The sequence below is a fragment of the Petaurus breviceps genome, unplaced genomic scaffold (genome assembly GCF_028583685.1).
Source record: "Petaurus breviceps papuanus isolate PSGF00001 unplaced genomic scaffold, PetGlider_PUasm1.0 76, whole genome shotgun sequence".
NCBI classification, from domain to species: Eukaryota; Metazoa; Chordata; class Mammalia; order Diprotodontia; family Petauridae; genus Petaurus; species Petaurus breviceps.
In genome coordinates, this window is record NW_027186473.1 from 10,796,258 (window position 1) to 10,822,879 (window position 26,622).

General features: G+C 36.9%; 2 protein-coding genes across 12 annotated transcripts in view; one reads left to right on the forward strand and one right to left on the reverse strand.

Annotated features, from left to right (window-relative positions):
• Nucleotides 1-7,992, forward strand: part of FIP1L1 (factor interacting with PAPOLA and CPSF1) — a 99,322-nt gene extending 91,330 nt beyond the window's left edge. For all 10 annotated transcript variants that reach the window (XM_069105232.1, XM_069105234.1, XM_069105233.1 and 7 more), the window contains 2 exons: nt 7,009-7,146; nt 7,689-7,992. In XM_069105232.1, coding sequence (XP_068961333.1) covers nt 7,009-7,146; nt 7,689-7,836 — 286 coding nt within the window. In that variant the 3' untranslated portion in view covers nt 7,837-7,992. The remainder of the gene's footprint in view (nt 1-7,008; nt 7,147-7,688) is intronic.
• Nucleotides 7,993-9,063: 1,071 nt separating this feature from the next.
• The window catches only part of LNX1 (ligand of numb-protein X 1), a 150,963-nt gene continuing 133,404 nt past the window's right edge, over nt 9,064-26,622 (reverse strand). For both annotated transcript variants that reach the window (XM_069105230.1, XM_069105231.1), the window contains 4 exons: nt 23,105-23,282; nt 18,617-18,845; nt 9,889-10,047; nt 9,064-9,471 (listed from right to left, as the gene is read on the reverse strand). In XM_069105230.1, the coding sequence (XP_068961331.1) occupies nt 9,336-9,471; nt 9,889-10,047; nt 18,617-18,845; nt 23,105-23,282 (702 nt within the window). In that variant the 3' untranslated portion in view covers nt 9,064-9,335. The remainder of the gene's footprint in view (nt 9,472-9,888; nt 10,048-18,616; nt 18,846-23,104; nt 23,283-26,622) is intronic.

Sequence of the window (26,622 nt, forward strand, 5' to 3'; positions counted from 1 at the left end):
AGTTTTGAGGGGCTGTCCATTTTTTTGTATTTTTATTGAAATAATTTTATTTTTAAGTTTTTTTAATTTGTTTTTAACATTTTTCTTAAAATTTGCATTCCAAATTCCCTCTCTCCTTTTTCCCCCTCTCCTAACCACTGAGAAGGCAGTATGATATCAGTTATACATGTGAAATTATATGAAATATTTCTATGTTTCTCTGATTATCTCTTTTAAATTTATTTTTGCTTTTGCTTTGTCTGAGATCATAATTGCTACTCTACCTTTTTTTTTCTTCAGCTGAAGCATATTAGACTCTTCTCCAACCCTTTATTTTAACTCTGTTATGTCTTATGTCTTTCTGTTTCAAGTATGTCTCTTGTAAACAACATATTGTTGGATTCTGATTTCTAATCCATTCTGCTGTTTCCATTTTATGAGTGAGCTCATGCCATTCACATTCTACATGTAGATAACCATATTTCCCTCTATCCCATTTTCTTCAGTTCTTAAAATTCTTTTTCTTTTTTTCCTATCTCTCCTCAAAAATCTGTTTTGCTTGTACCCACTGCCTCCCTTAATCTTCACTCCTTTTCATCACACTTCCCCCCTTTCTCTTATCCCCACCCCCTTCTATTTCCATATCCAACTGAGTTGGCTTTCAGGTAGTCCAGTAATTCTTAAATTCTGTCTCCTTTATCTATTTTCCAGGTCAGTTTTTCCAGTGAGATAGGTCACATTTTCTCCAATATATTTTTCATCCTTTTGACTGTTTTATTCTTCCTTGATGTTTTATTGAGTCATTAGCTTCAGTTTCCCCAGTTTTGAATTTTAAGGAATTCTTTAGTCATTTTTCATATTTTTCCATTTGGCCAGGTGTGTTTCTTTTCTTTAGTGAAGTTTTGTGCCTTTTTTATCATTAGGTCAGTTCTACTTTTTAAGATGCCGTTTCTTCAGGATTTTTTGTGCCTCTTTCACCAAGCTGTTAATGTTCTTTTCATAATTTTCTTGCATCACTCTCATTTCTTTTCTCTACTTCTCTTATCTATTTAATTCTTCCAGGAATTCTTGTTGGGCTTGAGTCCAATTAGCATTTTTCTTTGAGGCTTTAGTTGTAGCTGACACATTGCTTTCTTCTAAGTTTGTGTCTTGGTTTTCCCTTCCACTTAGTAACTTTTTATGGCCAGGTGCTTTTTTTGTTATTTGCTCATTTTTCACCATTCCAAAATTTGATTTGAGGCATTATTTTAAAGTTGTTTGGAGGGTAATATTGAGAGTTCAGCTAGGCTGCCTCTAATCTACCATCTCTTGCTTTATTTTAAAGTTAATAAACACCAACAGAATAAGAAATAAAATTATAAACTTCAAATAATTTATGAATGTACAAGTAAAACTTATGTTAAATATATGAGTGTAACATATTGCCATACGTTTGTTTTATGAAGCATTCAAGGAACAGATAGAACAATTTATTACATTGCTTACAGGAAACATTGAATATCTACCGTGTTTCCCCTATAATAAGACCTATCCCGAAAATAAGCCCTCCCCTTACTGTGTAAGATTCCTCTAAAATAAGCCCTATTGAGATTGCTACTGTAGTGAAGGTGATCCCCTGTGCTACACGCTACATTACGGTACCCTCTGTATGCACCGTCGTCCCCCCCTGGGTGAAACGCATGCCACGCTCCGAGCTGCATCCAGTCAGAGCTGCAGCAGTGAGCGCGTCATCCTGTTCTTTATTGAATTCATTATTGAATAAAGGTACATTTTTTTTGTCCACATTTACCTGTTTATTAAAATTGCTGTCAATGTTCATTAAAATAAGCCCTCCCCTGAAAATAAGCCCTCTGGTGTTTTTCTGTCCAAAAAAAATAGTAAGACAGTGTCTTATTATCGGGGAAACACGGTATAGTAATAGCTAAATTAAATGTGTGTTTATTCATTCCTTTTATGCTACCCACCCTCATTCATTTTTTTACATTCATCTTTTATCCTGGTCATAATTTCTAAGCTTTTATTTAATTTTTACTTTTGTAAAGTAACTTGATATAAGGAACATAATTTAGGTTATTTTCATAATTTTGTAACTTTGAAATAAACTCTTCCTTTGGATTTTATTATTAAATTAAGCAGTTACCTAGCATTTTGCAGCTGATTAGACCAAGTAATTTCTCAAAGTTCTTTCTAGTCTTAGGATTTTATAGTTTTATCATTCTACTATATAGTCTTACGGGACAATTTTAATTCCCATTTGCCCTCTCTTTTAGTTGAGTTGAGGATTTGGGTAGAGGATACACAGTATGCTTCTTCTCTCTGCACGTGCATATGCACCTACAATACCCTTGGGCAGATGATGACTAATTTTGATATACTTTCTGAAAGCAACAATTATTCCCTTGTGCCTACTATATTCAGAAGAAAGTGTTATAAGGATTTTAGTATTTAAATGATTCCAGGAAATACTTCCAAGTTCATGCTTAGATGATAAAATTAAAAGAAAGGTTCATATGAGACTGTTTTTTACTTTTTTCATGACTATTACTGATCATGATAAATGTAAATGTCTGGAACATAATAGTTGCTTAATTGTAAATTTATTATTATCCAGTTTGGATGCGGAAATTACAGAATAGTAGTGGAATGACTTCCTGGTACTTCTGCTCAAATTTAACCTCACCAGTCTACCACTTTCTCCCCACCTGCACCACAAACTGTAGTTCTAGCTTGCCTCCTGTGGTGAAAGAATAATCTCTTTCCAAAGAGAGAGGGAAACATAACCTGGATAGGTTTAGTCTAGTCTCTGACCTGTGGCCTTAGCCACAGCATTGAGCTTCTCTGTACCTTAGCTTCCCCAAGTATAAAATGAAGAATTGGGAGGAGAAAGTCAAAGGGCCATTTCAGCTCTGGATTGATGATGCAGTTTTAATCATAGATGCCCTCGTCTTAGAAAATGTCCATCTCATTGGAAGATTGAAACCTAATTTTTTAACATGTAAGTGATTTGTTTTCCATTCTGTAAGTTTATATACAGCATATAGCACAATGCTTGGCACATAGTAGATAGGTAAGATATTTGTTGATTAATTATATGCATATAGTTTTGGTGTGTTTTATGTTGTTATAATCATGAAACAGGTAAATGGACATTCCTCTAAAGTTCAATATTTGTGTTTCTAGGACGATCATTACTTTATCTTTGATTCAGCCATAATTCCCATTAAGTTACTAGTTTAGAAATAAACAAACCCATTCTTTGAAATGTGCATGTTCCACTTACATGTTCATAAGCAAAGAGCTTATCCTTAATATAACAATAAGCAGAAATCAACCATTTTTCCATGGAGTTGCATTTTTTCAGTGTGTATGAATAATGCAGATATTTGCAGAGTTTTGACCTTGCATTGGTGAGGAAGAAGACTTAAAAAAAATCTTAAGTGCTATTTAATTTTCAGCGAAAGAACATTCATTAACAATTATATTAAGCCAATTTAGGTTCCTGAGGTGCAGTACAGTTAGTACTTTATCTAAGACTTTGGGGCATGATTGGGAAAAAATGTTTAAAGCCACAGATGGTGAAATGTGGGAGTATTGTGTAGGTCTGAATGGACTCCAGCATATAAAACATACTTTAAAGGTTCAAATGAAGTATAAGAAAATGCAGTTCTTTCTAAAAACAGACATTATATTGCTAGGGCACATAGTATATGTGTTGTATAACAAATTACAGGGTCAATGTTTTAAGAAGTCCAGACCACTTGTAACATCTGTTTTTCAGGCAGCTAAATTGAGGGCCAGAAAGAAGACTGGTCATTCTAGGGTGCTTGAAATGAGCTATAATGACTTCCAGGCCCAGAGAAACCTCTGTGTGGCTGCCAGAGTTATCAGTAAAAGGGGTGGGAGAAGAGGCCTTGGGTTTTGTGTGTGGGACTAAATTATCTACCATCTGCAGTAAAGCTGCTGCCATATGGCTACATTTAGAAACTAAAGGACCTTATGCTAACAGAAGTTGGTTTTAGGGTAAGAGGGAGGTTTAAAAATGACAAATCATGAAGTAATTGGCATGTGTTTAAATAGAGGAAAAAAGGTTTTCTAGTTTAAATCATTAAAAGAGAACTTTTTCTTTAAAAAATTTTTTACTAGCATCATGTGTTTGCTACTGTGATGATACTGTTTCATTTTGAAGATTTGGTCATAATTTTCAAAATCTTGCCTTTTTTTTTTTTTTAACAAATCTACTTCTCCCCCCCACACACACACACACGCATACACAAAGTAAATTAGGTGAGGTCTTTTTGTTACCAAATTGAATGCTACTGTATTGTAATGCAGTAAAATTACTTCCATTAATATTGCCTCTTTTTAAAGAGATTAGTAGTATTCTAACTTTATTGTTCTCACTTTTGCTCCCAACATCTTACCTTTCTTCTACCAACGTTTCGCCAACTCAGCCAGTTGTCTAGTGTTGAAGTGTTAGAGGAGAAATGAAAGGAGTATGAGAGATAGGTACCACAGAGAGACATGTAGGGAAAGGAATCACAGGTTAGTGATGTATGAGAAAAGCAAAAGGAAGATGGAAGCAACGTGATTGATTTTGCTGTGGGTCATTTTGACCCTTTGTTGGAAAAGTTTTCAACTTTTTTTTCAATACTGTAGAAGTTCAACCTGAGAATTCTAATTTTCAGGATATTTTAATTTGGATGAAATTGACATCTTAGAGTTTTATTGCTCTCACATTTGGACTTCTGGAGAATTGGTGGTTAGATCATAATTATCTAAATAGTCTTTGTTGAATGCTCCACTTCAAAGAAAAGAAACATTTTAGTTTATCAGTAATTTAATTTATTTTAATTAACTTTTAAATTTTGTTTTCATTTTTCAGTATGCTATTTATTAATACTTAATATTAATTATTTCTGAGTTAATATTTCATCTTCATTTACCTAAGGTCAGAAGTTTACCAGAAGTTCATTTTTCTTCTTCTGGGCTCCCTTCCTCTTCTCCTCTCATGAAGCACAATGTTTTTGGTGACTTATTTCAAACTTTTCTGAGTTTGAGCTTACTACCACGATATGCAAAAAGTAAATAAGCTGTTTTTTTTTTCATTCAGTTGGCTAGAAAAGGTGTTAAATTAAGAGTTTTGTTATTTTGTGAGACACAAGGTAAGCATAATAACTTAATGTCAGTGCATAATTTCATTTATGAACTGCTTAAAACCACTTCCTCTGAAATATAGCACAAGTGTAGTTTGGAAACCACTATTAATCATATATGATTTGCTCAGTTTTTCTCTGGAGGTTTTTCTTTTACTGTGTGGTAAAATTCATAAAAGCACTGGTTCTGAACCTTCATCAAGTCACCTTTCTGCATCTCAAATTCCATACTTATAAAATGAAGTGGTTGAACTAGATGATATCAGAAGTTTTTTCTAGCCCTAACTCTGATCTTAGGATTGTTTTTTTACCTTGTGTTTCAGATGGTAAAATCTTAAGGCTTTTAAATACTTTTTTATATAGGTAGGCTAAAGATAATTATCAAATCTTATTCATTGAAAAATCAACTTTAGTTTATATGTTGTAGGATCACTTGTTTAGAGCTTGAAGAAACATTAGAGGTCATCTAAGTCAAAACATATTTTACAGATGAGGAAACTGAGATCCAAAGAGATAACGTGGCTTAAGGTGACATAAGTACAGAGTTGAGTTTGCAATCACCAGTTAATAGAAACAAATTATTATTTTCTTAAATTTCAGCAAATGGTACTTCCATGTTTTTGAGAATGTTTCCTTTTCAACTGATGATTGAAGAAATGTTCAGATATAAGTCAAAACCACCAAGTATGTACATTAGGTTTTGTTTTCAGCTATGACATACCATTTCTCATGTTTCCCAGTAACCTACTGGAATTGCTACTAAGGTTGAATATTCTTCAAAATTGAAGTCTTGTGCTTAGACTCATTCTGATAACACAAAGCAGAATGAAGAAAAGGGCCCATCATAATTAGAGAAAGTAATATATTTTTTTTCCAAATCAAAATTTTTTAAAAAAGTAAATTTGCAAGTTCAGTTTTGTGACTTCTGGATTGTACAGATTTCTGATCATCAAAGTTCTTTGTCATTTCAAGCCACTCTTCTGGCTTTATGAATAAATTGTAAGATAAGGAAGATTGCTTTTCCCTGTATCTAGTATTGTTAGGTAGAATTGTGCGTGTAGTATTTTTTCCATAAATAGGCAGGTGTTATTTCTTGCATGTGAAGAAAATAACTAGAGAAAAACTTGTTTCTTTAGTTTTCAGAAATAATTATGAAGCTAGAGCCTAGCTAATCATTATTCTTGCAAGAAAATAACTAGGTTATTTTGCTATCTAAAATAGATGATACTGTATTGAAGGAAATAGAGCCCCATCTCTTCACTCAAACCCTCATCCAAATTCAGCTCCCTCTTCATCAAACCTGTCACCTGCTACATTGACCCCTAGAAATATATAGGTCAAGAATTCATAGGGGCAGCTAAGTGGCACAGTGAATCAGGAAGACGCGAGTTCAAATGTGGACTCAATACACTTGACACTAGCTATGTGATCTTGGGCATGTCACTTAATCCCGATTGCCTCGCTTTCTGACCTACAAAAAACAAACAAAACACCTCACTTGCTATTTTAACATCATACTTTTGGGAGTGGGGGGAAGAGGAGGGAAGGCAGGGCAATTGGGGTTAGGTGACTTGCCCAGAGTCACACATCTAGTAAGTATGTCAAGTGTCTGAGGCCAGATTTGAACTTGGGTCCTCCTGACTCCAGGGCAGCTACTCTATTCACAGCACCACCTACATCAGACTTTTTGCTGTTCCATATTTTTAGTATATGCATTTGTATTGGGGGATGAAAACAGGAGGCATCAGACCTACTTATTCTTAATTGGTAATATTTGCTTATAAGTACTATGTAATGATAACTATGTATTATTTAATATACCTGCCCTTACTTATGCATAGTTTCCCATCTAACTTTGTCCATACTTCAATTCCAGTGATGAAGAACGATATAGATACAGAGAATATACAGAAAGAGGCTATGAGCGTCATAGAGCAAGTCGAGAAAAAGAAGAGCGACATAGAGAAAGAAGACACAGAGAAAAAGAGGAGACAAGACACAAGTCATCTAGAAGGTTTGTTCTTTAATTTAAAAAATGAATATGAAACTAGAAATTCACTTGACTTGAAATAGTAGAAAACACTTCCAAATAATCAGTAATAACATGCTGCTCTCTAAATCATTAAGAACCTGTTGAAACACAAAACTCACTTGTAGTCATTAGATAGCATTCAAACTTTCTTTTACTATCCACAAATTTGGAATGGTGTATTATTTAAATTTAAGCAAGAAGTTAACCCAAAATGTTTTCTGTTTTTATAATTGTGTCTTCTATAATTTAGGTTACATAAATAAGTATAATACAAGTTAAAGAGGTTTGATTCTGGGGTTACCTGTGGCAAAAATGTACATGTCTAAAGGTCATCTAGAAAAATTCTCTTCAAAATGATGATCTGATCAGTGTTTTGTTTTTCCTTCATTCCCAAAGCACACAGAAACATTAAGATTTCATACAAGGAGATCTGATTTCAAAACTCATCAGGTTCCAGTGTAAAAAATATTATGAAGACCAGTCTGTGTACAATAGCTCTGAATGGTTTTTCCTTTTTTCTTTAGTAATAGCAGACGACGCCATGAAAGTGAAGAAGGGGACAGTCACAGGAGACACAAACACAAAAAATCAAAAAGGAGCAAAGAAGGAAAAGAAGCTGGCAGTGAACCTGCCCCAGAGCAGGAGAGCACTGAGGCTACCCCTGCTGAATAGGCCTGTAGTGCTTGCATTAATGCCAGAAATTGGCTGCTTTAAATCTTGTTATTTTTCTGGATAATGTTTAAGAAATTTCTGCTTAATCTTGTTCTGTTAGTCTAAAGAGAAAAGGTTAACTTTTTTCCCCCAAAATAAAGTGAATTTTTCATGTCAGGTTTAGATTTGCTTGAATTTGTCATTATCTTGTAATATTTGAGGGATCAAATCACTAGAGAATACCACTAAGCAAATTTAAAGAGGATCGTTCCTTTTCAAGCCAGAGACCAAGTTGACTATAACTGTTAATATAGGTACACAAGCTAGCTAATGGAAGGTCAGGCTCTTTCCCAAGCCATAATTTTCATGAGCGAATCAGTTGCCTGTCACATCCCTTTCAAAAGTATCAAAGGCATACTTATACTCTAAGTTTCAAGAGGACTTGCTGAAAACAGGAATATGTTATTTGCAGGTAATATTTCCTTCCATATTAGAATGGAGACATCTTTATTGACATAATGGCACACTCATTTTGGCATCATAATTATTCAACAAAAGATTATTGTTAGAAATTTGGGAATATAAACAAATGGTAGAATGTTCAATGTTCCCTTGTATTTCCAAATCAGGAACATCCATTTTTAAGGCAATCTGGTAATGTTGGGAATTAAGTGACTTCTATAATTCCTAGCAGGCACACACACAGTAGTAACTGGTCACTTTGGCACAAGTTTGGGCCTCCTTGTAGCCATCCAGAAAGATCCAGGATTAAATTGGTGACTTTTCCAAGGCCCCTTGGCCTACCTATTTGTGCAGCTTTTCATTGTTGCTACTACCTATCCTGTAAAAATAACCTTCATTTTCTAGTAAATTGATCATTTATAAAGACTTAAAGGCAAATTCATAATTCTGAGTATTACGGGTTGATACTAAAGTTAATATTGGTAGTTTTTGAAACAAATAACATGGCATTACAAAGAATGAGTTACAGTTCATTTTTAATTATAACAAGTTCAATTCATCATCATATAAATAAGACAAAATAAATTTGAAAAATATTTGCTGTCTAGCTGATCATGAAAGGAAAACCTTGCTGTGATGTGCTCTTCAGCTATTTGGGGTTATACCATAAATTTAGTCATCAAATGATTTCTGTGGTGTTTTACAACTGCCAATTCTTTTTTCTTGTTGATTTCTTAATCAAATTGCATATAAATTTGAATACAGTAATAAGGGGCACACAAGTAGTTCCAGCTAAAGGGTTTTTATTACATTATTATATAGAAAAATATAAACTTAGAGACACGAAATAATGAGTCTTCCACTTTGATGAAAAACTACTAATAGTTTTCAGGTTTTTTTTGAGAAACATTTTTCTTGAGACTCTACTTTTCCTGACATGCAAGTTTACATTTTTCTTAATGTATCCTTTAAAAGGTAAAGTTGAAAAAAAAAAGCCAAAATCACATGTCAAATTTTAAATAGCTTGTTTGTGTTCTGTTTTCCACACAACATCACTTCTATAAAAAAGTTCCAGGCCAAGAGACAATAGTGAGGGTAATTCTTCCTTTCAGTTCTTTCAGCATCCTTGCCAAACAAGCATGCATCATTCCTGATGTACTTCTACCATTGACAGCAAGAAGAATATCACCACATCTAGAAATACAGAGGCCACAACATGTTCATATCATCTTATTTTCTCATTAAGGTTATTTGACAGTCTCAGGTCTTCTCCATCCTTACTTCCTGTACTTATAAAGTACTGTTAAAAAAAAAATTGGGACTAAGGGTTTTATAACTTATCAAAAAGGGTGGTTATGCCCTTATTTTCTTTTCAAATGTATTTATTTCTCTTTATTACTTAAATTCACATATGATAGAAAGAAACTAAAGAAAGAAGTCATTTACTGGTTAACACATAAACCTGAAAATCTACAGAGCTTTTTTTAAGTAGTATGGGAACAAAGTATACTTCCTCCCCCAATCTTTAATATGATAAAACTGTATTTATAAAGAAACTGAGGGGAAATTCTGCCAAAACAGAGCCCCCTTCAATTACCCATTCATCCTTACCTAATTCTTCCATCATTATATGCTGGTGTTCCTTCAACAATAGATTTAATAAAAAATGGTTTGTTCCCGCTGTATTCTTCATAACCTCCTACAATGCTGAAACCTAGACTTCCAGCTGTATTCCTTCGTAATATTACATCTTTGCAGCTGTACAAATACCTGAAATATCAATGTGATTAATGTATATATATATATATATACACACACACACACACACACACAGAAAGTTAAGCTTAATTAATGATGTCACCCTTCTATTTTTCAGATTAGTGATACCAGGGGTTCACTCAAAAGACAAACTATTTTAGCTTATTAATGAAGACCTTTATTATCTGGCTTTCTCTAAATCACTACCTCACAAGTTTTATATGATATAGCATTTCAGAAAGCTAACAGTGATAAACACCAATTAGTCTATGCTAGTAGAATGGTAACAGTGGAAAAGTGTGAAATATGATTCTGGCTATTATCATATTGTTAGGGTTAATAATTTGTTAAGTAAGGTTTAAATAAAATAGTACCTTGCAAACAAGTATTTAAATGTTGAATTGTCTCAAAATAGTAACATGTAAATGCATCTCTCTGTGCACTAATATGGGATTCATTAAAGCAGATATAAAGATTAATATAAATCAAGATATGTATGCATATGTACACACACACAGAATAATTCATCTGTAAAATATAATTGACTTCTCAACAAAAACGGTGGAAAAAGGGAGGACTAAGTTAAAATAGGAAATTTGATAAGGAATTGGACAAGGAATGTCTCCATTTAATTCAGTAAATATTAATAACCCACACATTGTGTTAATCACTTAAATTACAAAGAAAGGAATGATGAATTTCTTCCCCTCAGTCTGTTCTGTTTACATTTGACTGGACACCGTATGTAGGTAAGTATGTACAAGGTAATTTGAGGAGTAATGATCGTGGTAATACTTAGACTAAGCCTTAAAGTAAGGTAAATATTCTGAAAGGTAGAGCAGAAGGCATGTATTTCAGATGCTGGAGATAGCTAAAATAAGTCTTAAAAGGTAGGTGGTGGCTAGATTGTGAAGGATATTTCAGAGTGAGTAGGTTTTTTTTTTTTTTTTGAGCATGGTCTGATATGTTCCTTAGAAGATTAATTTGGCAGGTATGTGGAGGATCAGTTGGGGAAGAAATTGGAAGCAGTGATACCAATTTTATTGCATTAGTACAGGTAAAACAACTTGAGAATCACAAAAATGGAGAGGTTACACAGATGCAATCAGCAAGATTGAGATGACCATGAGGAAGAAAGAGGAATCAAAGATGACTGAAGTTGGAAAAACCAGACTGACTGGAAAATGGTGTTTCTCTCGGTAGGAACAAGGAGCTTTGGAGGGAGGCAGATTTGGTAATGATGGGAAGGAATAGGGTTTTTGGTTTTTTTTCCCATTTTGGGCATGTTCGTGCAGTTGATAATATGAAACAAATTCAGAAAAAAGACGAGGGCTAGATGCATAGTTTTTGGAGTCATCCGTGTAGAAATTCTACAAGGATCCAAAAGACTTGATCACTGAGAAAGAAAAAAGATATGCCGCAGGTCAGAACCTTGGAGTAGACCCATACCTAATAGAAGAGATCAGCCCGAGAATGGTGGTTAGATCACAAGTGGGAGGAGAATCAGCAGGGAGCTTAAAACTAAGGGGGTGGGGAATTTGACTGTCACCATCAGCCGAGAAGTCAAGTAGATGAAGGCTAGGAAAAGGCCATGCTTTAACAGTTAAGGTGACTGGTAATGGAGAGAACAATTTCAGGCAAATGGTGGGATTGGATTTCAGATGGAAATCAATTGAAAATGGAATCAATAGCACGAAAATGAAGGAAGTACTTTTTCTGAGAGTTGGCTTGTAAAGAGGAGGACATAGGATTGGGGAACCACTTCCCAGTCTCCTCCTATTCTATACATATTGATGATGCTGTCTCTACAAAGCATTTCCCACCAGACCATTTCTAGTGTAGGCCCACAACACATCTGAACTCAAATGGTGAAATGACCTTCTAATTGTTCTCCTTGATTCAAGTTTTTTCCCTCTCTCCAATCAATCCTCCACAAAGCTGCCAAAGTAATCTTTCTAAGGCACTGATCTTCATTTCCTAAGGTATAAGGTAGCTTAAGAGTATAGCAGAGCCAGATGAAGGTTTTTGAAAGGTGGAGAAGACATTTTATCTTAATACCCACTGGCTTCTGGCTCAACGTGTTTCTTAACAGACTAAACACAGAAATTGTTGCTCTTAAGAAATTATACATATTGGCAGCTAATATTAACTGCTAAAATGCCTACAGATGCCATCTTATCAGTGCAGAAAGTCTGTTTGAATTAGCGTATCATAAAATTTAAAGTATTGATAAGGTTTTTATATTAATTACTATTACTGTTTATTGCTTTTGCAAATCAATCTCTTCAAATGTTTCTAACTCCCAGATAAAATGAGATTTGAAATAAAACAAAAGCCTTTTGGTTTTTCAGATTTTAAAAATGTTAAGTCTAGTGTTTAATTTAGTTAATTATATCTCCATATTTGCAGGTTTATTTTTTTAATATATCTAATCATTTAAGACATTGCCAATTGTTTTTTTCAAAATACATAATCCAGGCACTCAGCAAAAACAAGGTAGCTTAAAAGCACGAATTTCAATAAACAAGAATACATATCCTATTTTTGATGTAAAATAATATTATTTTGCTCTTTTTCACAGCAGGACTTTATGGTAGTAGTAGATTCATCCCAGAGGAACTACAAATATTCACCTGCTGCTAGGATGTTAGATACCATGTTTACACAACAGTTCACTGGCTGCTAATGGCAGAAACAGATGATTTGGGGATTTTCTTCAGAAACCAAAGAATATTACTTTCCCATCTGGGTGGTTGTACACCAAATTACTTTGGGAGAGGAGTTAGAGAATTTGGTCAACACTTAACTAAGGTCACAGTCAACTGTCAGTCCTAGCTAACAGTGTTAATGTATTACTTTTTAAAATGCTTTGTATACAGACTAGTATTTTAGTATTTGCTTTCATAATAATAGTCTTGTCATTTAGCATCTCCTATTCCATTTTTGGCATGTGGCAAATACTTGGTTTAATATGGATATGAAAATGAAAATACAGGAAAAAATTTAATAACTTTTTAAAAATTATTTTTTTGTTGTTGCTACCTACCATATACCAGAAATGGGGGTCTTGTAAAATTAAGTTCCTCTGACCCATTTTGATTTAGGAGACAAAATTCCAAGCTAGAGAATGCCATTCTGTATCTCATATTAAGTCATAAAGGTAAGCTTAGTTTTCACTTAATCATAAGGTCATAGATCTTTAGCTAGAAGGAAATAAGATCCAAGATTTAGAGCAGGAAGAGACCTCAGTGGAACCCTTTCATTTTACAAATTAAGAAACTGGAGCTCAAAGAGGTAAGTGACTTGGCCAAGGTCACATAGAATCTATAAATCTTCAGAGGTGGGATTTGAAACCACTTTGCAAACTTTAAAGCAATGAGTAAATGTCAACTACTGTTGAAAAAAATAACAAAAATCACTTAACTGTTCTGGCTAATCAGATTAATCAAAACTAAATTTTTTTTTCCTGAACGTTTCCATTGATGTTAGGTAAAAGCCCAGCATTTGAAGTAATGTTTTCATGTCTTAGTCCTCGTATACAAACTACTGTTCTTTAAATACTTGGATCAAGATTGCATCCTGGAGATTTTAAAAAGAAGGGGCTATCTAGAATCATCTATAGCAGTTCTTTTAAGTAGGTCAGTGCTGTGGTCTGCAGAAATGCATTATTAATGAAGTCTATCTGTTAATTGTATAGTTTTCATCTTCCCACTAACTTAGATGTATTCATTTCTGTGGTACAATGTTATAATTTACATATTGCACATCAGCTGAACCTACCAGTGAGTTCATGAGTTCCCTAATACTCTTAGCTAGCTTTTGAAATTTGACTTCCTGTTGTAAACAAGTAAAAAATTCAGCAAAACTAGTAAGTGCCTGTGATACAGTGACTTGTGAAGCCACAAAGGGATAGATGGATGGACAAAAAAAAAATGTTAAATCTCCTGCTTTGATCATTTTTCTTTAGTGTGTGTATGTGTGTGTACGTACGTATATGAATGTATGAATATTATATTAGTACAATATGTTCAGTTAAAGCTATAATATTACTATTAAAGGATACAGACATGGTGCATTTGTTTTAGTTAGGATGTGAAGAAATAAGAACATGGCAGATTCTCTACATTTGGAAGCAACTTAAGCAAGAGTTATTACAGTGATATCTGGACCTAAGAGAAAGTCTGGGAAAAGCTCTTTGATTCATACAATTTAGAAGATAGTATATACAGCCCATAGAGGTTCTTAACTACCTGAACAAAAAGGAAAATGTTTGCAGGCTAAAATCTACCCTTAAAACTTCTTTAATGCAGGGACTAATTCATGTGTCTACATATAACATAAGCTCTGGTTTAGAGACTGATCATTCATAACTGAAAAAAAGACCAATTACCTCATCAAAACTCCTTGTTTTGCAGATCAGAAAACAGTTTCAGGAAACTTAAGTATTTGTTTAAAATCACCTGGTTAGTAAGTATTAGAGTTAGTTATAGAATCCAGGTTTTAAAATCTAGTAGCACTGGAAAATCTGCCAAGTACCCAGTTGGGGCAATGACAATAGAAACTTGGTGGTAAAAATACCACCAAAGTATAGCATAAGATCTCGGATTTTGAGTTGGAAGGGATCCAAAAGGTCATAGAGTCCCAGCTCCTTCAGTTTACAGATAAGGGAACTGAGAACTGAAGGTGTTATTTTCCCAAATTCCCACAGCTAGGAAATAGAGGGAGGATTTGAACCCAAGCACTTGAAAGCCATGTTTCTTTTTACTGGACCTCACAGAAGATGCACTAGTCTTTGCCACAAATACTGCTATCTTCTGGAATAATAATTTTTCATGGTTTCTAAGGTACAGAGCTGGGAAGAAGTAGAAAAATTATATTACTAATTAAAGCTGAAATTTGCCACGAATTTGATGCCTGGTAATGTGCTACATGGGGTGGGAATGTGGTCACAGTAATCACACAAGTGTCGTGGTACCAAAGAGACCAAAGACATGAAAGGTAAAAGTGCTTAATATTCGATTTTGACTAGTGGGTAGGATTTTTGCTTAAGTGAGAATCTTCTCTGCAGTTCACACTTTTCTTTGTGGTTTGCAACTGTATCAAATCTTCATGAAAAGAATACCTACCTCCTTCTACAAGCAAGGGCTGAATATTAGACATGCCCTACTGTGCCACATCCTGGAGAAAACAGTATAGCTCAAATTTGTGTTTTGTTTTGCTCTTTAAGCCAGGGGAGGAGAGGGAGAGGGGAGCTTTCTAAATGGCAGAAAGCTTTAAAAAAAAAAAAAAACAGGGGCAGCCAGGTAGCACAGCGAGTAAGAGCACCGGCTCCAGTGTTGAGAAGAACTGGAGATCGAATCTGGGCTCAGACACTTAGCACCCACCCAGAAACACCTGGCCATGTAACCTTGAGCAAGTTACTTAACCCCAATTGCTTAGGGGCGGCCAGGTGGCTCAACGAGTAAGAGCACCGGCTCCAATGTTGGGATGACCTGGATCAAATCCGGGCTCAGATACTCAGCACCACACCCAGAAATAACTGGCCCTGTAACCTTGAGCAAGTTACTTAACCCCGATTGCTTTAAGAAAAAAAAAACAAAACCTGGAACTTTAGGAGCAACTTTTCTCTTTCCTGATTCTTTTACCATCTGTGGGATAGTTTGGGCAAGTCACAAGTTCCATTCTTCTACATGTTTGTTTTACTCCTAATTGGGGGGGTAGGGGGGAAGAGTAGAATTTGTGGGGGGGGGTTCCCAAAAATATATCTAAATACTGACTTGATAGTGCACACACTCAAGAAATAATCATGATCCAAATGTGTCCAAAACTCTGGAAAATACCTCTGATTGAGTGACTGCAAATTCATTTGAGTGAAATTCATAATTTGACATTTCCTAGGCTATTTGGCTTATTTCCAGTGCCTTAAATGGTTTGCTCTTTTGTGGTCCAAGGGGGAACCCGCCCTGGTGGCTAGTCAAAGCAGTAGGAGCCAGGGTTTGAAGATGCTTTTCTTCCTCTGAGAGTTAGGGAGCCACCTTAAATAGCCTCATGTTAAATGGCCTGGGACTAGAGACCATAGCAGGTGTTCAATAAAGAGAAAGACCACCCCTGATCTCCCAGCTCCTGGATCTGTCTCCCCTGGCTCAGTCTCCATTTAATTCAGAAGGTGGGTTCCAAGTCACAGGCCTTGCTTTTTCACTTGATAAATCCTTGTGCTCTTCTGTCCCTACTATCATCTTAGATATGAATGGAATTGTTCTTGTATTTGTGTTAGCTGAAATCCTCCCTCCTTCCCTCAAGTGACTGAGTCACTCTGTTATCTAAAAAACTCCTTACCACAAACTATGACTGTTCAGATCATGCAAAGCATCACCATGGTGCTACAAATAAGGAAGCTGTGTCTGAAGTTGAATGTATTATGCTACTAACATCCGTCACACACTATGACCAATAATGTATGAATTTTGCTTAGATTCCACTCCCAGAATTTGTTCCTGGGTACAAAAGGATCACATGAAGTTACTGAGTAGCTAGATTCACACTCTTAGAGTGCTTCCTAACACCAGATCTATGATGAGTCTAGAGTGGGAGAGGTACATGAGTTCTTCTAGGAGTATTAGGAAAGATGTTTTTAAAGAAAAAAAATATTTTATAAGGAAACCTTTGCCCAAAAACCTTAAGAATTCAGGGGAGGAAAAAGTTAAATTCTTAGGGAAGAAGGGAAATGATTTAATGTGTATTAATGTGATACATGTCCTGATGAGAGAATTTGTTGAAGGACTTCCAGGTGCTAAGTATGGGCCCTCAAAAGCTAGCAGAATAATGGCCATAAGTATTCACTGAGTCAACTCCAGTTAAATGGCATCTGATAACCTACCTGTATTACTAAGTGACATCTGAAGCTTGTGTGCTAGAGTCTAGCCTGGCATGCAGTCGAGCATTAAGAAGGGTGAGATGCAGTTCTGTTTATTGTTCATTTGAAGCCACTTTTACTCATCCTACCCATTGCCTGAGCCTGAATATAAGAGGACGGGCACTCACTGGATCAGCATACTAATGCCCCAGCCTTCATGCTCACTTGGGCCCTTTTTGTGTGAATTCAGTTGCAGCTGGGGATGTAATTACAATGAATTTCCTGTTTCTAGACCTGGTGGTATGTGGTGTCATTTTTCTTCATTGGAGGCTAAGAGGGGTGGCTTGGTGTGGCATTAGGGGAAATAGGCCTAACTGATCATTACAAGAATCTGAAGAAAGATTTGATGTCCTGGATCTAAATGGAGGTGAGATTTCTTTTTTAAAATATCTTACCCTGTTCGTGACTGCCTAGGGCTTTCACAGCTCACCAACATGTCTTTTGTAGAGTAGCCTGAAACTTGCCCACTTGAGCAGTCACGAAGGTACTTAGAGACATCACCTTGTAATGGAGCCAAGTCTAATGAATTCACATCTATATCAAGTAAAGACTGGTTTCAGGAGACCTCCAGGGACTCCATACTAGCTGAAACAGCAAAAGTTAAAAGACGAGAATGCTCAACTTCCAAGTGAAAGCAAAGTGTTCCGGGGAGGAAACTGGATCCTGCCACTGCTCAAGTGGCTGATGCAGCATTGAAGATGGGAGATTTCCTAAGAATACCAACGCAACAGGAAACCAGTGATTTGTTGACCGGGAATACTTCAGGACACTCCCTCACGCTTCCCTTAGAGGGCACTCAGGAAAAGCTCATGTTTCTCTCCCACCAAAGAGATAGGCTACATTGTTCCCTCAGCCAAATGAAAGGCAAAACCTAAAGGAGGGTGAAGTGAAAATCTTGTCATTTGATTTCAATGCTATGGAAGGAAGAGAAGTTTGCGTCTGCTATTATCTATGATTGCATTGCAGTCCCCAGTCAGGAGTACTTGGGTTCATATCCTTCCTCTGTATACTGGCTCTGTGACCTTCCCAAGTCAGCACTGTATGAAATGTTCCCTATGAGCCCTTCCATCCCTAAGTCCTATTATTATCAGAAACAAATTCCCAGTTTCAACTTCATAGCTTAATTTCCATAGGCAGATCTCAGTTTGGTAGAGCTGCTCAGACACCTTTCTCCCTGGGGAATATGTATATGAGAAAATTAAATGTCTCACTGTAGGCCCAATTACATTTTGCCAAAATTGCAATTCAGCCACTTCCTGGGTTTTGGAAATGAACTTTTCAGTTGCACAGGGTGGAGAGAAGAAAAGGCCAAGAAGTTCAGCTACAGCAGATTCAGTATCCCAGGAGAGCTGCACAGGTTAAATTAGAGGATAGATTGCACTAACCCAGCACTGAACAAACTTTCAAATCCTTTCCATGGCCTCCCTTCATTTTAAAAAATAGGTCATAGGCACAAGCCTTATAACCACAAATTAATAATCGCCCCTTTCTGAATATTAAGACCCAAAGGGGAAGACAGAAGTAGTTTAAAAAAAAGTTCCCCAAGCAAGCCCCAGTTCCAATTAAGATGTGAGTATAATGAATGAGCCCAAGTAATGTGAAAAAGTTGTCTAAGAAACATAAATCTTTGCCCGCACTCCTCTACCAAGATGTCATTCGTAGACTTACCGTGGCAACTCCAGCCACATAACCCATGCTGGTGACCATTCGCTGGGCTGGGCTGGGCTCTGGTTGGACTCCAGGGCCAGCCGGTTGCTGCCATTCTCCAGGGACTCACATTCTCTCAGTTCCAAGGCTTTGAGCACCACAGTTGAGGATGTGTTTTTCAATAGGGCAACTGCTTCCCCACGGCTGGCCCCCGTCAGGTCAATCCCGTTTACATTCAGCAAAATGTCACCTAATAGCCAAAGATCATAAACTGTCTTTAAAGGGAGTGAAAAAACAGTTGTTTTTGTTTAACAGAGGAAGGTGGAGGAGGGGACTCGGATTCTGTACTTTTTGTGTTTGCTTCATGACTGGACCCACACATCTTCAGAAAGAATAGATTTGAAACTTCACACAGGAATCTAGGTTGGTTTACATTGTTCACCCCCTTAAATACAAGTCATTTTGGCGACCTCACTTAAAAATTAGACCAACTGTCTTGAATCTTAAATTTTTTTCCCCTCTTTGCTTTCTCTTATTTTTCTTTTCCTCTCAATAGGGAGAGAAAAGCACAAGTTGAAGCGACTATCACAGAATCATCAAGAAACCTTCCTACTATCAGACAGAACCTAGAACTGTGGTTAAAAGTAGAGGTTCTTTCCCTCTGCCAGTGCAGAGATGAATGAACATTCATCAAACAATGCTTCTGCCTCTTGGGCAGCTTGTCCCCCCCACTGTTAGGAATTTGCTGAGAATAGAGAGGATGATCTGACTGGTTTAGAAATCAGAGGGAATTTAGAAGCCATTTAGTCTAAGTCCCTCATTTTATAGGTGAGGAAACTGAGGCAGAGAACAATGAAATTACTTGCCCAAGGTCACAAGGTTAGGAGATGGCCCAGCCAGTAAGTGAACTCCAGAACTTTGGCTCCCCCACATCCAATATCATTCCCACAATAATACCACTCCGCCTCTCTTCCCTTCCTTGAGATTGAGCCCTATCTGTCATAGAGAAACAAAGAGTATAGGAGGAGGGAGAAGGAAGAGAGAGACACCCAGGGGAGGTAAAGTGCCCTGTATCTTCGCTGAAGCACCAACAAGCAGCTGGGGCACCAGGAAAACACCTGTGCTGAGCCACTAAGGAGCTAACTGATCTCAGGCTGAGTCCTGCTGCCCCTCAGGCAAGAGAGAGCTCACATTCTCATCATGGGGGGAGAGGGAAAGAAGGAGAGAGAATGCCAAACAAATCAGGATATCCAAATGCAAGGGGATCTTAGTGTGCCACACCAAATAAAGACCATGTTTCAGAGAAACACAAGTTGGAGAGTTCCATAAGCAGACCCAAAGGAATGATGTACACAACTGCAAAAATGTATAACCTAAAACAACAGTAAAAAGCAAAATTGGATTAATTTGTAATGACCCATTTCAACCTCAGGTATTAGAGGTCTAATGATGGAATCCACTTTTCTCCTCTCATTAGAGGGGTGGAGAATGACAGATAAAGACAGGTGTGCATGGTCAGATGTAATCCTATTGAACTAATTTTGCTTAATTGTTTTTCTTTAATGCCAGAGAAGGTTTAATGGGGGGGGGGGGTAGAGGTTTAAATGACTGGTTAATATAAAAACAAAAAATGGCAATAAATCTTTAAAAAAATTTTTTTGGAACCAGCCCTATGATTTCCCTTTTTATAGGGACCTTCCAGTGAAGAAACTCCTTTTGCTAATGCAGATGGACACCTGCTTAGTCAGGGCCACTGTAGTGAGTCACATGGCCAGTATGTCAAAGGTGGGACAGGAACCCAGTTCTTCTTGACTGAGGTCAGCTCTCTGCCCACTGTGCTACCCTGTCTTCCCCAAATCCTTTTTCTTGAAAATGAATGCCACCTCTCAGAAAATAGGTTCATGCTTTTAAGTCTTCACCTATCCACTTAGATGGTAATGTTAAACTACTAAATCCCTCTGCCAGTTTCATCACATCTTTTCAAGTCAGTCAATTGGATGGATTCTCGAAGCTTCCTATTTCATCATTTGAACCCAAAGTCTAATTCTTCCCTACCTGCCCTTTGAATGAAGGGGAAATGCAGTGAGAGGCATTGATTAATGGACAGAGAGCTGAGCCTGGAATCAGCAAAGTCTGTGTTCAAGTCCCACTTCTTTGTGTGACCCCCCAGTGGCAAATGACGTAACTCCTCAGAACTCTGGATAGCTCTCCAAGACTCCGACTTAAAGACAAGCTGACTCTGCAATTAGTGGAAGAAACTTCCTACATGGGCAATTCCCTCCACAGCTGAAATCCCAGGTCCCTCCAAACCAAAAGTAATAAAAGACAAAAAATCCTGAATATAACGGATCGAGCTTAGAACTTTTGTCTCCAGGGGAATTGATGACATTAATTTTACATACCTTTATAAAACAATAGAGGTAAATAATAACCTTGTCCTTTCCCACCTGTCTCTAGAGTAAGGACAGATTATGGTAACAGAACACAGAAAGTTTTACCAGGTCATCTCTTCACAGAGAGAAAAAACTACTTATTGTTTGCCTTTTGTTTGAACTTTATATGTGTCTCTCTGTCTTGATCACATTATTGTATTATACATAAGTGCATGCCATATTGAAGGAGGAAATGGCAAACCACTACAGTATCTCTGCCAAGAAAACCCCAAACGGGGTCAAGAAGAGTCAAACATGACTGAACAACAACAAACATACCTGGTGCCATGTGGAATAATCCCCCTGGTAAAAGGTAAGCATCTGGAGGGAAGTGACTATCTATGCTCTGAGCCAGCATATAAGGAACTATCATAAATGTCTCTGGATTATAAGTAATATTATAGTTATTTCAAAGAGGAAGAGAACCTAAATCTCTTTCAGCTCCAAATCCTATGGGTCTGTCATCTGCCCATGGTCCTACAGCAAAGAAGTATGAGAACTTGAACCTAGGACTTCTGATTCCAGACTCTGTGTTCTTTCCCTCTTATATCCTACTGCCTAATCAGTTAGGCAAACAATCCTAGTCCATTATTGGGGCACCTAGGTGCTGGGACTAGAGTCGGTAAGACCTGAGTTCAAAGCTGACCTCTGACACTTAGTAGTTGTGTGACACTAGGTAAGTCATTCGATCTGTTTGCCTCAGTTTCCTCATCTGTAAAATGAGGGTAATGATAGTACCCAGGATTGCTATGAGGACAAAATGAGATAATAATTATAAAGCTCTTAGTATAGTGCCTGGAAGATAGTAAGTGCTATATAAATGTTAGTCACTATTGTTATTATTGTTATTGAAATACTAGGCATCTAGGCGGCCAAGTGGATGGAGCAGTGGGTCTGGAGTCAGGGAGATTTCTTCAGATCTGGCCTCCAATGCTTAATGACTGTGTGGCCTTAGGCAAGTCACTTACTTAGATTTGCTTCACTTTCCTCAGCTTTAAAATGGGAATCATAATGGTACCTACCTCCCAGGGTTGTTGTGAAGAACAAATGAAGCGATATTTGTAAAGCGATTAGCACAATGCCTGGCAGATAGCAGGTGCCTATGTAAATGCTAGCTGCTGATTGGTTGTTGTGGTTGTCATTATTATCATTCCTACTCCTTCTCCTCCTATTATATTTCCATTGATGACCAAACCATGAGATTTAACCAAAACAACATGGTGTCCATTTTTATAGCTTCTGTCGATTCTTCAGTTTGTTGCAAGGTTCTATCTAGAAAGGGAGACCAGAACCTCCTAAGAGCAAAAGGATGGTATTCTTTGCACACAGCATTGGGCAGGGAACATAGGGAGTAGAGAGGGAGGAGGCTAGATTAGCCTGTTAGATCAACTGAATTCACGTGGTGACAGTTTACACAAGCAAATAGCTCTTATTTTCCTACCAGTTCTTATTGAAAGGCAGTAAGGTATAGCCTCTTGTGTAAGTCAATGAACATTTCTGATCCTTAGTCTCCTCATCTATAACATGGCATAATTGATACTGGCAATACCTTTGTCCCAGGGATGTTTTGAGAATCAAATGAAATTATCTTCCATAACACAGTAGTGTCCAACTTAAATGGAAATAGGGGCCAATAATCCATATATAAGGATCCCTGTGGGGACTTAGTTTTTAAAAAGTACTGTTATGGGGGTGGCTAGGTGGCACAGAGAATAGAGCACCAGCCCTGGAGTCAGGAGGACCTGAGTTCAAATCTGATCTCAGACACTTAATAATTAGTAGACATGTGACCTTGGGCAAGTCACTTAACCCCAATTGCCCTGCCTTTTCCCCTCCAAAAAGCAAAGATAAAAATATTTTAACTACTATTATGTATGTTTTATTATATTTTTACTTATTTTGTTAAATATTTTCTAATTATATTTTAATTGTTCATGCAAAGGGAATTGTTTGACACCTCTGCTGAACAGCACTATACAAATATTAGCTATGACAAAGCCTGTGTGATCTAGATAACTGCCTAATCTTAAAGTGATAATGCCCCAACTTCTATTTCCTAGGTCCCTTTAGTTTTTACCTGTTTTTATTCGTCCATCTCTGTTTATGACTCCTCCAGGTTCAACACTGGTGATGTAGATGGGCAAATCCCATTCTCTATGAGACGCTCCCCCTGCAACAGTCATGCCCAGTGATTCTGTGTAGTCTTTTCGGACACTTACCACCTTCTCATGGCAGGTGACAGAATGGAGGATAGTCTATGAAGGATAAATGGCAAAAGCAAATAAAACAAGCACACCTGTTTATAAGTATTACTGCATTTTCTGATTCATTGTTATTAAAATTGCCAACAGTGTCAGTGTAGTATTTGACACAGAAATGTGGTATGAGAGAAAGAATATTGAATAGAGAACCAGCTCTGCCACTGAAGGTACTTGATTTTTCTGAGCCTCAGTTTTCATCATCTGTAAAATGGGAATAGCTCATTAATACTTCATAAGGTCTTCAGCAGAATGAAAGTATATAGTGTATTTAATGAGCTTAAATTGTGTTATAGAAATTGTTTCCTCTGCTTATTAATATAGTGAAGGAAATGAATTAATCACTCTTTTTAAAAAATTTAATGTTTTCCAAATTCTCTCCCTCTGTCTTTCCCTTTCCTCCCCTCCCATTGAGAAGGCAAGCAGCTTGATCCAAGGTTATACATGTGCAGTCATGCAGAATATTTCCATGTTGGACTAGATAATCTCTAAAGGTCCTTCTAGCTTTATGAACCTAAGATGTGTAATTCCCAGACCAGCAAACATCTAAGAATGACAATAGTACCATTAAAATAATTAATGTATAATACTAGGTAATGAAATAAGCAATTGTATTGAATAAATAATATCCCTGTTTTAGGCTCCTTTCACCAAGGAGTTCAGTGATAGGGTTTGTCTCATCCATCTTCACAAGCCTCTTGAAGAGAGGTTCTTCTAATCCTTGGAGTAACAAGAAACAAAAGAGGCTGATTGGTTTGTTTGTCTTTGTCAGGGACGTGCCTCCCATTAGTCCTTAAAAATTTAAAGCTTCCCAGAATTACAGAGAGGAAAGACAATTCTTCTAATTATTTAGGCTGACTCAGAGGGAAAATTTTTCCATTTGAAAAAAAGACCAACAAAAATGGTAGAAGGAACTGACCAGACTCCCTTGGAGAAAGATCAGAGCACAAAGTGAACCAAAAGTTATAAATTTCTCAGATGACTCATTTATCACTTAGAGTAAGTGAATCAAGATTTAGAAAAGTTTTTACCCCCAGCAAATTGGAAGGCTGTTGTTTTAACTCAATCCCCCCAAATCAACACATTTTTATTAAGTCAGTCACCATGCCTAGTTTACTTAATGCAGATGGCTAACTCCTGGATATTCTGCAAGAAGAATATATGTTGTAGATATTCTAATATCAACCTCTTTATTATCTCAGTTCTCAAAATAGATACTTACCACCCCAGATTCTGACTAGCAAAATTGGATAAGATGAGAATCTGGCTGACAGTAAACTCTGAGACTGCAGGGTGGGAACAGTGGATTTGGCTCAAATCTAGGCTCTGCTACCTGCTAACTGTGTGATCCTGTTAAGTAATGAGACCTCTTTGGGCTTCAATCTCCTCATGTTTAAGATGAGGAAGTCGGATTACTAAGTCTAGCCTGCTAGACATCTCTTCATAGAAGTTTTGTTGGTATATTAAATTCATTATGTTCAAATGGAGCTTAGATTTCTCCCACAGCCCCTAAGTTTCCTCTAAGCTCCTTTATTTACATTAAGAGCACCAACATCCTTCCAGGCACCCAGGCTTTCCTTCTTGGGGTGCATCACCTTTGACTCTTCTTTCTCCTTCACACTCATCTCCAAGTAGTTGTCAGAGTCTTGTTGATTCTGCTTCCACAAAAATCTCCTATATCTGTTCTCTTCTCACCACCCACACAACTATTACCCTGGCTTATGCCTTCCCTAGCTCTCATTTGAGCAATGATGATTCCTTCCTAATTGGTCACCCTGTCTCTAAACCACCTGCCACACAACTGCCAAACTGATATTCCTAAAGCTCAAGTCAGACTACTTCTCTCCCCTACTCAAGAAATGTCAGTGGTTCCCTGTTTTTCCTAGGATAAAATGCAAGCACTTTTTGTCAGGCTTGAAATGCCTCCAACCTATTTTCCCACACTTATTTCAGATTCTTTCCTCTGTACTATTACATTCCACTTCATCTGACCTACTTGTGGTTCCTACATGACAACCCATCTCTTCCCACTTTGCTTTTGACTGGCTGTCCCCTATACCTGGTTCACTTCCTCTCCACCTCTGCCTCACACAATCCCTAGCTTCCTTCAAGGTTCAATGCACCTCACATGGGATGAAAGTCATAAGGCTACATACAATGAACTCTTCTTTAGAGCAAACCATTTCCAAGGTACTCTTTAATGCATTTTGCTGCACTTTTCATTTAATTTTTATTTTTTTCCTCAATTACATGTAAACACAATTTTTTAACATTTTCATACACTTTGCTAAATAAATGTCCTTTTGCAATCAACTTGGAGACCTTAGCAGTGAATATATTCCAGGTTTCTTTCTAGGTCAAAGAAAGTTAAGTATTTACAAGAAATGGTCACAGCCTCAACATTCTGCCTAAGTCACCAAAGCTTGGTTCACAAACATGTCTTTAAGAGACAATTATCTTTCTAAACTGGATAGTTAGTACCATGCATGTAGCACAGTAGCCATTTAGAATGCCTGGGATGGAACTTAGATAAGCTCTAAAAAAAGGACTAACATTTAGCTATCAAAGCTGATTTATTAGGCTGCTTTTGGAAAAACTCAATGGGCTATTATTGTTTAGTGTTGCCCATAGCAAGCTTTCAGAACAAAACACTAAACCAACTGGCTGGCTGGTGAAAATGTAGCTCTGCCCAAGGCGAGAAGGTACGGATTAGACCAACATTTTCCAAATTAATTTCAGTTGTACACTTTGAACTGTAAGATGTATTGCCAAAAATTCATCAGTGTTGATCTGGGGGAGCAGAAAACCTCAGGAACAGAAAGAAGGAAGGGCGGAAAAATTTTTAAGTACCTTAAAGGAAATGAAATACATCCAATGTGTATTTTTGATATTTATGTAATTTATTACTTAACATTTTAGCAGGAAAAAATATTGTTAGCATTATTTTTTTCTCTCAGAGCCCCTAAATATGTACCAGGTTGACATTCATAACCTCAGCTGGTCCTTCTTTGCTATTTGAGAATTCCACTCTACCCTTATTCACTCCTGATTGTATTCTCCATAGCACCAAATTCAGACTTTTCCTTGTCTCCTCTCCATACCACAATAACTCTACTCCCCCCACTAACATTTATACCTCCTACTTTACTGATAAATCTATCACACTATCAACTTATATCAACTATCTATCAGAATCTATCAACTTTAAATTTCTTCCTGGCTCTACTCTTCAAAATTTCTCAGCATGATGACCCATTCTATCCTCCTTCCTTCTAACTCCAGAAGATGTATCCTTACTTCTTACCAAGTGTAGCCTTGATCCCATTCCTTCCCACTA